Here is a 14,087-nt window from a genome sequence, read left to right as displayed (position 1 = left end):
ATTCCCAACTGTGATAAAAAAGACTAAAATGATAAGAAAAGGGAAGAATGATGGCATTGCCTAGAATGATAATGCGGTGGTAAAATAAATCATCACTCTTACACTTCAGTTTTCTTACTGCTCTGCCTGAAGCATTACAGCATCTTTCAAGAAGGTCTACAAGAAGTTGGGAGCGGCTATCTTAAACATTCTGTAAGATGTTAGCATCTGGAGAATCTGGGTGAAGGATATACGACCATTTCTTGTACTATTTTCCACAGCTTATTAAGGCTTTCCATTAATATATTTGGTAGTCCATAATTCCCCCTCCCCCCAACCTCCCCGGTAATGGCAAAGAGAGGAGAACTAACACAGGAAGACCTCACGCAGCCACTGAAGGGGCTAGTAGACAAATGCAGTCCAGCAGATGGCAGCAGGCTAGGCTGGGATGATTTTGGTGAATTGATTGGGAGCCAGTTTGCAGACTGTTTAGTCTTTAGATGACAATACGATGAGTTTTCTCAGACTGAAGACCTTATGAGTGCACAATGTATTTCTGAGGTAGGGGGAGAAATAATGGTGTCCTCATCCAGGTAGTTCAACAAGTAGGACTTCAAAACGCAGTATTTCAACAAAATTAAGAATTACTTTTCAAAGTATTGTGTTTGGTGGTGCAAAAGGAAAAAAAAGAAAAGATGTCATTGTGTGGCATTAGTGATGATAAGCTAGAACTTTATTAGAGGTCTATCTGGAATCAGAATTTACAGATCTACAGAATGACTGTTCCAACTTCATGCATGATCGTTGATGACTAATCAGTTGCACTTTAAAGGATATTGCCTAGTTGGGATATTTATATCTTCAAAACCAGGAAAATAGGGAATAAAAATTGGGACTTGCTATTTAAATTTTTACTAAGGTTTCTAATATAGTTGCTTTTCCCTCAAATGGTAAATGATACTTTTTTTTCTGATACACCAAGGGTTCAAGGTGAATTACATGTCACAAAGAAAGCAGTGATACCTTTTGCACAACCAAGATGACTATTCTGAGCTGCCTTGGTAAAAATTGTTGTCATACCACAGTGTGACATAATTCCACCAAAGCTCATGAAAGGTATGTGCTAAATGGGATTGTCATTAATTAGATCCAGGTTTCTCAACCTAGCTCTCTTAATATTTTGGCCAAATAATTCCTTGTTGTGGGGAGTTAACCTGTGCATTGTAGCATGGTTGGGAATTCATGAGATGCCTTAACTGTGACAACCAAAAATGTCTTCTGACAAGATGTGCCCTAGGGGCAAACTCTCCTGATTGAGGCCCACATCATTAGAAGAAGAATGTAAAACTGAGTTCAGGGAGGCTTGGGAATTAGATTTATGGTGTGTTAAGAATGGGTTGTTAATTTCTGTGTAAAATGGGAAATCTAAATAGATTGCCTTTTTCATTTATTGTGAGATACTTTTCATTTCCCAGCATATTTAAATCCAGAAGTGGATTTGGACAGGTTTTGAGGTAGACTGTGGTGGGCAGTTGCTCTAGATTGAGGTGTGTAATTACATTTCACTTTATGCTTTGATAAGAATTTCTTTGCTTTTAGAAAGAAACTTTCCATTTTTTCCACAGTATTTATTGATGTAAACTGGACACATTTTGATGTGACTCTATGTGATGCTGACCATCATTAAGAATAATTTCAGAAGATTTTTTTTATTATATAAATAAAGGAACTTTAAAATGTGTCTATTTCAAGACAACAATACAAAATTAAAAGACACCAAAGGGTCACCATGAATTTTAAAATTTCACAAAAGTACTGTATACTTAAAAGCCTCCAGACTAGGGTAGTTTGATTTGTAGATACACTTTCCTACTTTGAGCTTATCTTGATTAAAATAATTCTGTTGTTTCTATTTAAGCTTATTTGTGAAATTTAATCTAAATGAAAAAGATAAGATTCTTTGAAGTTGGATTTTTCATTTGGATTTAAATAATCATGGAGAACTGTCTGGGTTTCTAGGAGGCCAACTTTTTACTGTGAATGAAGATATTTTAGGTTGCAGAACTAGAAAAATGTTTGTTTGTTTTTTTTTTATCATTCAGAAAGGGTTAGCTTTTACCTCTGCCTTTCTTAAATTTGTCTGAAATCCGACACATTCTCTCTCCCCAGTTCTACCCTATCCCAGCAGCCTGCCCTGCAGTATCGCTGTTACCCTGCTCTGCTCGCTTTATTTGAGCATTAGGGTTTCTTTGCCTGATGATATGGAGTTATTCGCACTTTTTATTGTAACAGATGGCCAGAGGACTTTTTAAGTGTTCTGCTGTCATTATTTGTTCACATTAGTCCTTCTTCACTAGTTTCTATCTCTCAAAGTGGTTTTTTTTTTTTCCTTGTTTAAATTCTGTCTTCATAGACTGGAGTTCTGATAACAGTGGAAGCCCTAAATCTGGAACAGTTGGAGACCATAGTGGCAGACGAAAATCATGTCAACTGAAGCAGGGCTTGAAAGTAGCTTTGTGTCTGACTCTTGTGGCTCCATTATTGGCATTCGACTACTTTACAATCTGGAATTTCACTGTACCTCTCTGCAAGCAGGTTACTATTGTCTGTCCAGTATTTCTACTCCAGATTGGTCTTGTATTCCAAGGAAAGTCTAGCCTCTTGCCATGTGACCTTGAACAAGTCACTTAATTTCTTTGAGTATCAGTTCCCCTCTAAATAAGCATTCTGGGTATGCCCATCTGACAGGACTGTGGTACCGGTGACTTGTACCAGTCCTGTTGAAGACTTGGTTGTTGTGGGGCAGGAAGTCTGCCCTATTCAGTGCTGGTGCCCCAGCAGGAAGCACAGGGTTGGCACATGCAGATTCTCAGGAATTATTGAATAAATAATTATTGAACCAATAATTGTTGAGTAAATGAATTGGCAAAGACAGAGAGAAAGAGACACAGAATCCTAAGTAGGCACCAGGCTCTGAGCTGTCAGCACAGAGCCCAAGGCAGGGCTCGAACCCACACCGTGAGATCATGACCTGAGCCAAAGTCAGACACTTAACTGACTGAGCCACCCAAGTGCCCCTGCCCATTTTTAATTTAATTTAAAAATGTAGTGGATGCTGCAAGTTGCCAACCAAATAGTCCATACCAATTTTAAAACTTGTACCAGTAGTATTTCCCTATATTCTTCCCCAGACTCAGTATCATCATTCTCTTTTAATTTTTGCCTGTTGTTTTGGTGTAATTTATCATTTTACTTTGTTTCCTTGGTAACTAATGAGGTTGTATATGGTCTTCCCAACTAGTTTTTAAGCTTTTATAGGGCACCTAACACCTTCATGGCTGCTCCCTGAATTTGCTAATTGAATGAATGAATGCCACAAAAGCTTTCCTGCTTTGTTGGGTTGAGGCTGAAGAATGAATGAATGAGCCTAGTGTGGGAGAGGTTAAAGAAAGCTGAAGTTGCTCAATGCATGTGTGTCTTAAGTAAAGGGACTCTTCTTCCTTTATTTCTTCCTCTGTGAGAGATAGGAGATAGTGAAGTGGTAAGAATTTAGGCTCTGAAATAGCAGACTGCTATTTCAGCTTTGCCTGTTAGCTGTGCAGCCTTGAACGTTGACTTAATCTTTGTATTTCAATTTCTTCATTTATAAAATAGAGAATAACAGCACCTTGCTTATAGAGTCGTTGTAGGGACTCTGATAATACTTGTAAATTGTGTAGAATGCTGGTTGGGATTCATTATATGCTGTTTTTTAAGTTTAATTTATTTATTTTGGGAGAGAGAGAACTCGAGCAGGGGAAGAGCAGGGAGAAGGAGAGAGAGAATCTCAAGCAGCCTCTGTGCTGTCAGCAGGATCTCAGTCCCATGGTTGTGAGATCATGACCCAAGCCAAAACCAAGAGTCTGACTCTTAATGGACTGAGCCACCCAGGCACTACAGATATGCTATTATTATGTTAACTATTACTGTCATTCTTTCTCTTTGCATGGTCAGTATTTGAGTGTATGTGATAGGACTCTGGGCAGTGTAGACAAAGTTGAAAGGACCCTTCCTGGAAGAAGCTTATAGATGTTGGGAAAACCCTGAAGAGAACAAGACTGAATTCCCTCCCAGCTGGAGTATCACTAGACTATTTACATCCTACAGGAAAGAAAGGGTCTTTCTTTCAGAAATTAATATTCACAGAGGAATATTAATAAGGGACTCTGGAATCTCCTCAGTGTTAAGGAATGTTAGAGTAAGAAGAAATCTTAGAAGTGATCTTTTCCAACCTCATTTTATAATTTGAGAAACAAACTCACATGAAACAAGGAAGTTGTTGAAATGACATAGCCCCTTAGATCAGCAAGTCTAGAACCATTGTTGTCTCACTCCTGGCCTGGTGCACTCTCATGATACCATTTAATTGTTAAACAGTTGATATTTTAAAAATTAGACCACAATTATAGTACTAGGCTTTGAGTGGAGTTATGAAGAAGCACTTGAATGTTTTTGTAGCATGTAAATATGTAATTAATGTTAGGAATAATGGCATTTGAAGAGAAAACTAGAGAATAAAGAAAAGAAAGGTATATTTTTGTGTTTTTAAAGTTGGATGTTATTTTTCAACTATGTAGCCCCAAATTCAGACTATGCTCTTATTTACATTTCTGTCTTTTGGTTATGGAACACTGTCTGCTGTGAGGGCGATGTGGGCAGTCATACACTTAAACTAGCCAGCGACCACATCTACAGCGTCAAGAAGACAGTTGCTCTGGGAGTTGAGCTTATAATAAGTTTGGGCGACTAGTCCTAACGTGTACACATCAGGGGCACCTGGGTGGCTAAGCCAGTAGAGCATCTGACTCTCGATCTAAGTTGTACACATCATGTTGGAGTGCGAATTTGGTTTGCATGTCAATGTTTTTGGTGTCTGCAGGTTTTGTAGTGTATCCCTGAGCATGAGTGCAGAATGAAGCGACGTTTGGATGACCAGGAGTCACCGGTGTATGCGGCCCAGCAGCGTCGGATCCCTGGTAGCACAGAGGCTTTTCCTCACCAGCACCGGGTACTTGCCCCTGCCCCTCCTGTATATGAAGCAGTGTCTGAGACCATGCAGTCAGCCACGGGAATTCAGTACTCGGTGACACCCAGCTATCAGGTAAACTGGAGCCCACCAAGGGACCAGGTGTAAGGGAGGAGCATTGGTGATTTCATCCAATTAAGAAAATTGTTTACTAAGCATTCAGTAATGTATAAAATTATACTTATGGTATATACGTAAGTAAGATGTAACAAATAACAAAAGTAATGTATACTTGTATAGCCATCTCACAGATTTTTAAAAGATTTTTATTTTTTAAATGTTTTTAAGTAATCTCTGTACCCAGTGTGTGGCTTAAACTCACAACCCCAAGATCAAGTGTCTCATGCTCCACTGACTGAGCTAGCCAAGTGCCCCCAAATCATTTTGTTTATACCTCTAGACAGTAAAATTATTAAGTTTGGTTATTCTTTAACGTTATATAAATGAAAACATATTTTCTTTTTCTTTTTTAAAGATTTAATTTTAAGTAATCTCCTCACCCAACTTGGGGCTTGAACTCACAGCCCTGAGATGAAGAGTCACATGCCAACCAGGCGTTCCTATATTTTTTAACTCACTTTTTCCCCCCTCTCAGTGCAGTTCCCAAGACTTATGTGTATTTTTGTGTGTAAATAATTGTCATTTTTACTCTTTTATTAATTATGTGAATATTTGCATTTATTCATTCTGTTGCTGCACCATCAGGCTGTTCCAGATTTTTACTGTTCGAAAGGTGCCGTTGGCTGATGTTAGGTATTTCTTCTAGTGCAGTGCTGCTCACAGTGGCAATCCATGACAAGATAGGCTTGCATCAGAACTTAAATCCATGTGTTGTGTTTTTTAAGTCAAAAAAACCTTGCCATAGGGGAAACAGACAGCTGGATTAAACAGTGTACTTACTGTGAAGTAGTTGGTTTACATTCTGGTGCAAACTCCTTATCTTGCAGACCACTCAGTAGGTTCGGGGGCACATGAAGGAGAGTTTCTTGGGTATGTGGGAGAGAGATTGCTGGGTCATAGGGTGTGTGCGACTTCACCTTTAGCAGGTAACGTCAAATTGTTCTTCAGAGTTGTCCCAATTTACATTTCCACCAGCACTGTGTATTCCTGGCGTTCTTCATCCTGGCCAGTGCTGATCTTTCTGTGTTTACTCTGTTTTGTGGAAATGGAAGAAATTTGGGTTTTGCCCTTTTTAATTATGAAAGTAAATATCACCATGGTTTTTTTTGGAAAAAATGATATAAGTTGACTTGTTTCTCTGACTTTTCAGACTTTAACCCATTCGTGCATTTCTTGAGTGTCCAAAACTGTATGCATATACAAGCATATCTGTATTTACCCGCCTACCTATCTGGATACACTTCTTTTTACAGAATCTGTATGATACTGTATACATTGTTCTGCTATTTGCTCTTTTCACTTAACGTATGTTGGACAACTTCCACTTGAATACATCTGTGTAGATTTAAGTAATTTAAAAAAAAATCACTGCATTTATATTACTTCATTCTAGATCAGTCCGAACCATAATTTATTTAAATGGTCTGGAGAGGCCTTCTTCAGCCTAAATTGTTAGTGACTTTTAGAACAATGTGGCTAATACAGGGAACATAAATTGGTGTAATCTTTCTTAAGAGCTATTTGACAGTTTGTGTCAGAATCTTTAATTACTTTTTGATCTAGCAATTCCATAATTCCGTAAATTTCTCAGAATTTATCATAAGAAAACAAAGAAGAGGGAAATTCAGGTGAAGCAGGAGATGGTGATTCCTTAGGTGTCATTCTTTCTCAGGAGTCCCCCCCCACCCCCCCGAAGCAGTATCGTGCCCTCCTATGGGGCTGTGGGCTGCAGTCAGAGGACTGCTACAAATCAGATCTTTAAGTTAGGTCTTAGAAGAAAGAAAGGCTGCTTGTTTTCCTTGGGAGTATTTCCTACCCTTGGATGGTGACATATATTCATATACTAGAAACTATAATGTGCTCACATAAAACTTGTCATCTCGAGTGTTTATAGTCTTAATAGTCTTTTAAATAACTGTTCAAAACATGCATGTTGGAATATAGAAGCTCAGAATGATAACCCTTCTTGCAAGACACAGAATTTTTAGAATTGCCTAGTTTCTTTTTACTCCTAGTGTGTATAGTATTGTTTGTGTGGATTTGTAAGTAGTTGTCTATCTCCCACCCTCCCCTCTGTCCAGAGGAATCTTTATAAGTTTATGCAGACTCGGGAAAAACAAACCACCCTTCCTTACGTTGTAGTATACAACTTCCATTGTTTAGAGGAGTCTCAGGTTGGTTAATCTCCTCATTGTGGAGACAAGCAAATCAGGTATCTTCTTAGTTGTCTCCTGTGGTGATGAACAGTTCTGAAATAGGAAAATAAAAAAAGCTTTGGAAATCTTATATAGCATTTTCTGCAATAAAAATGGAAGGAAAGGAGCTTGTGCTTTATTTCATACTGATCTTACAAGAGGACAAGAGAAAGAATAGAAAATAATTATGTTTGAGGCCAAACCACTAACAATTTGGAAGAAAGTTTTGTTTAGCAAATGAGGATAAACAAAATAAATGAGTAGGGATAAAAGTAGCAAATAAGGATAAACAAAATAAAAACCTCTAATCTCACCACAAGACAAAATGCTAACATTTTGCTATAAATCCATCATCTAAGGTTTAAAATATTTTTATTGATTTATAGATACTGCTTTTTAATGTGCTTCCTAAGAAACATTTAAGTTTAAATCCATACACAACACACGAATACCTTAAACTTATGGATTCTGAACATTTTATGTCAAAACATATGCCTGTCTCAGTGCTATTCAGAGTGTGGTCCACAGATGGTTGATGTGTATACTTTCTTACTAATCTGTAATGACAAAGGGATAGAAATTGAGAATGTTTAGAAACTTATAGCGATTTGGACATAGTAATTTTGTAATATATCTGTAAAATGTAATGAAAATTTTGATCTTATGTATTTTTTATTTCAATTCTCTAGTAATTCATTTTTATAGTATTTTATTAAAAGTAGTGCCCCATGATGGATTGGAATTTAAGAAAAAAGAAAGACTGGTTCTTTGCCATAGATAGTTTGAGAAGTATTGAACTGTATAATTTCTAATAGTTGCAGAGAATTCTGTTATAATATGGGTGGGCTTTAATCTATTTCATCAGTTCCCTTTTGTGGAAATTTTGGGTTTCTAATTGCAGGTGTTCCACTACTTAGGATAGTTTGACTTCCAATTTTTTGACTTTATAACAGTGCAAAAGTGATATGCAGTAGAAACCATGCTTGGAATTTTAAATATGGATTATTAAAAAAATTTTATGTATTTTGAGAGTGAGAGCACACATGCACATGCAGGCAGGGGAAGGGCAGAGAGGGGGACAGAGAATCCCAAGCAGGTTCTGTGCTGTCAGCCCCATGTGGGGCTCATACTCACGAATCTGTGAGATCACCACCTGAGCTGAAATCAAGAGTCAGATGCTTAACTGACTGAGCCACCTGATAGATACCCTTATGACCATTCCATTCTGCTTTTCACTTTTAGTATATTCAGCATATCATATGATACTCAATATTTTCTTATAAAATAGGCTTTGTGTGAGATGATTTTGCCCAGCTGTGGCTACTGTAAGTGTTTTGAGCACACTTAAGGTAGTAGGCTAAGGTGTGACATTCGGTAGGGTAGGTGTATTAAATGCATTTTTGACTTAGGATATTTTCAACTTAAAATGGATTTATCAGGATGTAACCCCATTGCAAGTGAAGGAAAATCTGTAATTATCTTTGCGTGTGCAAAGATACATATGCATGTCTTTTAGATGCATCTGGGGAAGAATGCAGAAGCCTTGAAGTTTCTTGTCTGCATTTTGTCCACCCCAGGTTTCAGCAGTGCCACAGAGCTCTGGCAGTCACGGGCCCGCCATCGCAGCGGTTCACAGCAGCCATCATCACCCAACAGCTGTGCAGCCCCACGGAGGCCAGGTGGTCCAGAGTCATGCTCATCCGGCCCCGCCAGTTGCACCAGTGCAGGGACAGCAGCAATTTCAGAGGCTTAAGGTGATATTCAGCTCCTCTTCTTCCATTAAAAAGTTCTCTCTCTCAGCAGGAAGCTTCAGCTTCAGCTTGTTAGTAGTGACATTATAACTTTTGATATGCTAGATGAGGGATTGAATCACAAGAAGTTTTACTTTGTTTTTTGTTTGAAACCTACTTAGATTTCCCATTTTAGCATCAGTGCCTGATCCAGAGAATACATTCAAGAAATGTTTTTGGAATGTACGAATACGTAGTACTCAGACGTATCCAGGATTGAGGGACTGTTTCCATGTGAAACAAACAAAGTCCATTTTTTAGATGCCTCCTTTTGAACTCTTAGTTCTTAGCATGGCATAAGGTTTTATTGAGCATACACATGGTTGGCTGCTGTACTGTACACTAACTGGGTCCAGTATTATCTGGTGATTTAATCTTTTTATCCCTGTTTATAAATAGCCAAATGGGCTTTCATCTTTACGTCCATCCTTAGTAAAACACATGCTCCTCTTTTGGGAACCTTTATAGAGATTGGGGAAGACTAGAATTGTGAATGAAATGTCAGTGTTTTCATCTGTTCTGCTGAGTATGTGCTGTAGGTTTTCAGTGCTCTTAAAATTCATGAGGCATCTGTGGAGAAGTGAAGCTTGTGTTCTCAGCTAACCCTCTCTCTCCGCCTCCTTGAATGTTACTTTTCGAACTATGTGATTGTTCCAGATACCAGTTTTTCTAACTTTACATTTATATAAAATTTAAAATCAAATGCAGGAAATACAAAATTAAAGAAATACAAAGAGATAAGATGTTGGGTCTTTGTGTGGTCAGATCAGCATAATCAAATAGCTTCCAGGTAAGAATGAATAGTATACCCTTGAAGAACACATCCATGTGTAGCAAACCTTTCAGCCTTCTGTTTTCCTTTATACTTAATCTAGGTCTCCCTGATTCCTGCCCTCATTGGTTTGGGTTCTCAGAAACTTGTTTAATATTGGCCTAAGGAATTAAGTGCTACATAAATATAAAGCATGCCAAAGCTAAGCTACATAGAGGGATTTTGTAAAACTTACTTTGTCTGTAGTAGCTTAAGTAATTAAGAGTTGACTATACTTAGGCATAGTCTTTAAAGAGAATACAGATTATTTGGGCCTGAAGCTTTACTCTTGGCTCTGTCTTTGGGAGAATTTGTGTAATACATTGATGTTTTCATTAAAATATTTTGACTGCTTGTAGAATGATGGCTGTGTACCAAACTGTATTATTGCTGTGAACTTAGCACTTCACATAGTCCTGAAAATATTTTTTTAAAGTTTGGCATGATTTAATTCCAGATTAATACTATATTCAGCAGTTAATACCCTAATATTGCAAAAGAGCTTCTAAACTGTCTATGAAACTAACAAAAGTAGGTATTTGTATAGCCTTTTTCAGCCAGTCCTCTCAAAGCACAGCCCCTGTTTTACTCGCCTCCCTCACTCAGGTATAAGGATACAGACTGTGCTTTGTCTGTTCTACAAAGCTGTCAAGGAAGCAAGAAAGGGGTTTGGAGTTGGGGTTATAGATAGAGTGAGTCATGGGCAGACGAGAAGCAGGACTTCGTGCTCTGTTCTTTCTCTTCTTGCTCTTGGGTATGATTCCTGAACACAATAACTTGTTGAATTTCCCTTCTGATGAGGAGACGTAAAATGCTTTCTTGTGCCCCCGTGTAGCCTCATTCATTATTTCCCCACTGGCTGCCGTTTTTATATCAGTCTTAAAATGCTTTACAAGCATTTGAATCAACTTCAATAAACTATTTTTATTCTATAATAAGCAAGTGTTCCGTGAAAATACTTAGGTTATTTCAAGCATCAGCATTGTCTATACTTTCTTGTCTGTTTTTGGCAGATTGATGACAAGGAGGATTTGAATAATTTGAGGCATGTTTGGTGTGATTTAGCTACTTGTTGAATGTTAGCAGCATAGCTATTTGGCACATCTTAAGCCAAGTTCTCTTTACAGTTGTTTGTGTTAGTCCCCCCCAAGATCATGAACTTCCAGAGGGTAGGGACCTCAATAATAAATGCCTGTAGAAGTGAGCGAAGAAAATGCATCAGCAGTCTAGAAGCCTCTCCAGGTGGTTCCCTAAATCTGTAGCTTCCCAAAGGGCTAGCTTCAAGTTGTTTTCTTCTGAGTTGTGGTTCCCAGAGCTGAATACATGCTTCTGTAAAGAGTTGAGCTATACTTTTGTGTAATGAGACAATTTCCTCCCTATTCTTACATGCAGATAGTTCATTTATAATGTGATCGTCATGCTCGGTGGGTTTTTTGTTTTGTTTTGTTTTTAATATTCATTTATTTATTTTGAGAGAGTGCATGCAAGCAGCATTGGGGCAGAGAGTGGGGGAGAGAGAGTCTCAAGCAGGCTCTGCACTGTCAGCAAGGGGCCCACGTGCAGGATTCGATCTCACGAACCTTGAGATCATGACCTGAGCCGAAATCGAGAGTTGGACGTTTAACCGCCTGAGCCACCCAGGTGCCCCATCCTGCTGGATGTTTTAAAGCGTAGAATTGTAACTAATTTAAACTGCAGTTACTGTGACCAGTCCTTTTTTTTTCCTCCAGACATAACACGCATCACATAAAATTTGTGTCATTCTGGCTTTTGCAGTTTTTCCTCTCCGTAGTAATTATTATTATGCTGTAGCATGCTTGTTTATTTTTTTATGCAAAATTTTGTGTTTATTTTTTATTTTTTGAGAGAGAGTGTGAGCAGGAGAATGGCAGAGGGAGAGACAGAATCTTAAACAGGCTCCACACTGTCAGTATGGAGCCCGATCATGAGATCATGACCTGAGCCTAAATCAAGACTTAACAGACTGAACCACCCAGGCGCCTGTTCATGTTATTTTTGATAATTTCTCCTTTGTCATGTTGTGAATGCTGTTCGTAAATATCTTCCAAAGTCTTTGTTTCTTCTGCAAACAATGAGTTTTATGTTGATTAGCTTGGTCCTTAATGAAACATTTCAATATGGAAAGTTATGAATATGAATTAAATAGTCCATTGAATTTCACAGAAATTGTTGTGTTGTTTCTAAGGTACAGAAAAGCCAACCATGAAATGAGTGGGTATTGACAGAGTATACAAATTGTGCTCTAGCAGCACTGAAATACTCCCATTAACCGTGGCATAATGGTTCTCATAATGGAGCTTCCCATAATGGAAGTTTAGGCAACTCTTGAAATACCAATTAATGGTTTATTTGAACATAAATGTTCTATTTTATGATATATTACAAGAGTAGGGCTTATCAAATCATGTTTATTTCTGAAACTTCCCCAAACTCGATATTTTGTATAGTTTAAAATCATCCCAGAGTATATAGGAAACACCTGGAAGGTAGTTTCCTTGGATGTCTCCTGAACAACTAAAAATTAAGTTGTCCTAAATCAGACTCCTAACTTTCTAGACCTTCAGTCTTTTTTCCTCTTTGTGAATGGTCAAATAATTTATAATTTAGTGTGAATGTTTACTCTCCCTTATTTCCCATATCCAGTCAGTCCCCAAATCCTGTCACTTCTACCTCCTAAAAAGCTTTGAGTCTATCTCGTTCTCTCTATTCTTTGGTTGCTACTATAATTCAAGCCACTATCGTTCACACCATTGGTTGTCCTGCCTCCTTTCAATATAGCCTTCCTTTACCCCAAAAATTGAGTCGCCAAATTGAGTATACTGAAGTGCAGATGTTAAAATCTCAACTGCTTTTCAGTAAGATTTACAGGGCCTTTTGGGATCTAGGTCCTGCTTCCTCTCTCCTCTACTCTCTTGCCACTCGTGCTGCCACCATTCCTCCTCTTCAGCACAGATCCGTCAGCCACACTAAAGTGTCTTCAGTTTTCCTAGTGTACCAGATGATGTCCTGTCTGGGATTTTGCTCATGCTGCTTCCTCTTCCTGTGTAGGTCTTCACTGCCTTCACTGTTGCTAACTTGTACTCATTCTTAGGACTCTGTTTAGACATCACTTCTTCAGGCAGCCTTCCCTTACATCCCTGTGAGGTTTTTTTAGTGCAGAGGCGCCCTCTGGGCATTCGGTGACCACCTATCTACCCCAGTATATTAGGATTCCCAACTAGATGGGAATGAACTTCTGTAGAGCAGGGACTTGTGGCCTGTTTGTCATTGACTTTTTAGTATCTCATGCTAGGCCTGGTATGGTATGTTTTAGCTTAGTAGGTATTTGTGAAATGAATAAATGAATAAATAAGTGAACAATATCAATGTGATGATTTTTCATTAGTCATCCTCCCCAGAATCAGTTAACACAAGGCTACAGATTTTATGAGTTGATTTTTATTTTAGGCTTGGGGTTTTTTTATTGGCATCCATACTAATTTTTAATACTTTTCATGTATCTTTACTATATATTTTTATTTCATTTACTGTGTTTATTTAGGCATAAATCATTTGTTTTTGTTTTTTTTTTTAATTCTTGGCTTATTTTCTTTTTATAACCTTGAGTTTTATCCCTGCCTCAGGTGGAGGATGCGCTGTCTTATCTTGACCAGGTGAAGCTGCAGTTTGGTAGTCAGCCTCAGGTCTACAATGATTTCCTTGACATCATGAAGGAATTTAAATCTCAGAGGTAAAAGATATATGTGGTTGTATGCAAGCTTTGCGCTTGAAATGTTAATTTTGGAGGGAGGATATTGTTTATTCTCATATGCTGAAAGATAAAGGATGCCTCCTTTTGGGGAGTTTCATTTTTAGGGTCATGCTTTTATTTTGTGTATTGCTTTAAAGATGAAAATGATGGGCCCTGGACTTTGTAGTCTCCCTATTGGTAAATTTTTCATAACTAAAATTTTTCTTAGTACTTCATCTCAGTCCAGCGAAGTGGACTGTTAATGATTAGACTACCAGCTCTTTGAGTCGTTTTAGGACACACTAATATTCTGGCATGGTTCCCTGTTAGAGTAACTCATGAAAAATGTGGGCACATAATGATTGATACTGGTGTG

At 38.1% G+C, this 14,087-nt stretch overlaps 1 protein-coding gene across 4 annotated transcripts in view; it reads left to right on the top strand.

The window, feature by feature from the left end:
• The window catches only part of SIN3A (SIN3 transcription regulator family member A), a 70,417-nt gene that overhangs the window by 14,052 nt on the left and 42,278 nt on the right, over positions 1-14,087 (top strand). For 3 of the 4 annotated variants that reach the window (XM_029952928.1, XM_029952929.1, XM_029952926.1), the window contains exons 2-4: positions 4,898-5,119; positions 8,937-9,113; positions 13,605-13,711. In XM_029952928.1, the coding sequence (XP_029808788.1) occupies positions 4,931-5,119; positions 8,937-9,113; positions 13,605-13,711 (473 nt within the window). In that variant the 5' untranslated portion in view covers positions 4,898-4,930. Of the gene's footprint in view, positions 1-961; positions 1,096-4,897; positions 5,120-8,936; positions 9,114-13,604; positions 13,712-14,087 lie in introns of all 4 variants that reach the window. The other variant, XM_029952927.1, reaches the window with a different exon arrangement.

This window comes from Suricata suricatta, chromosome 9 (genome assembly GCF_006229205.1).
Source record: "Suricata suricatta isolate VVHF042 chromosome 9, meerkat_22Aug2017_6uvM2_HiC, whole genome shotgun sequence".
NCBI classification, from domain to species: Eukaryota; Metazoa; Chordata; class Mammalia; order Carnivora; family Herpestidae; genus Suricata; species Suricata suricatta.
The sequence above is the reverse complement of the archived record's forward strand: the minus strand, read 5'-3'. Positions and strand labels throughout refer to the sequence as shown.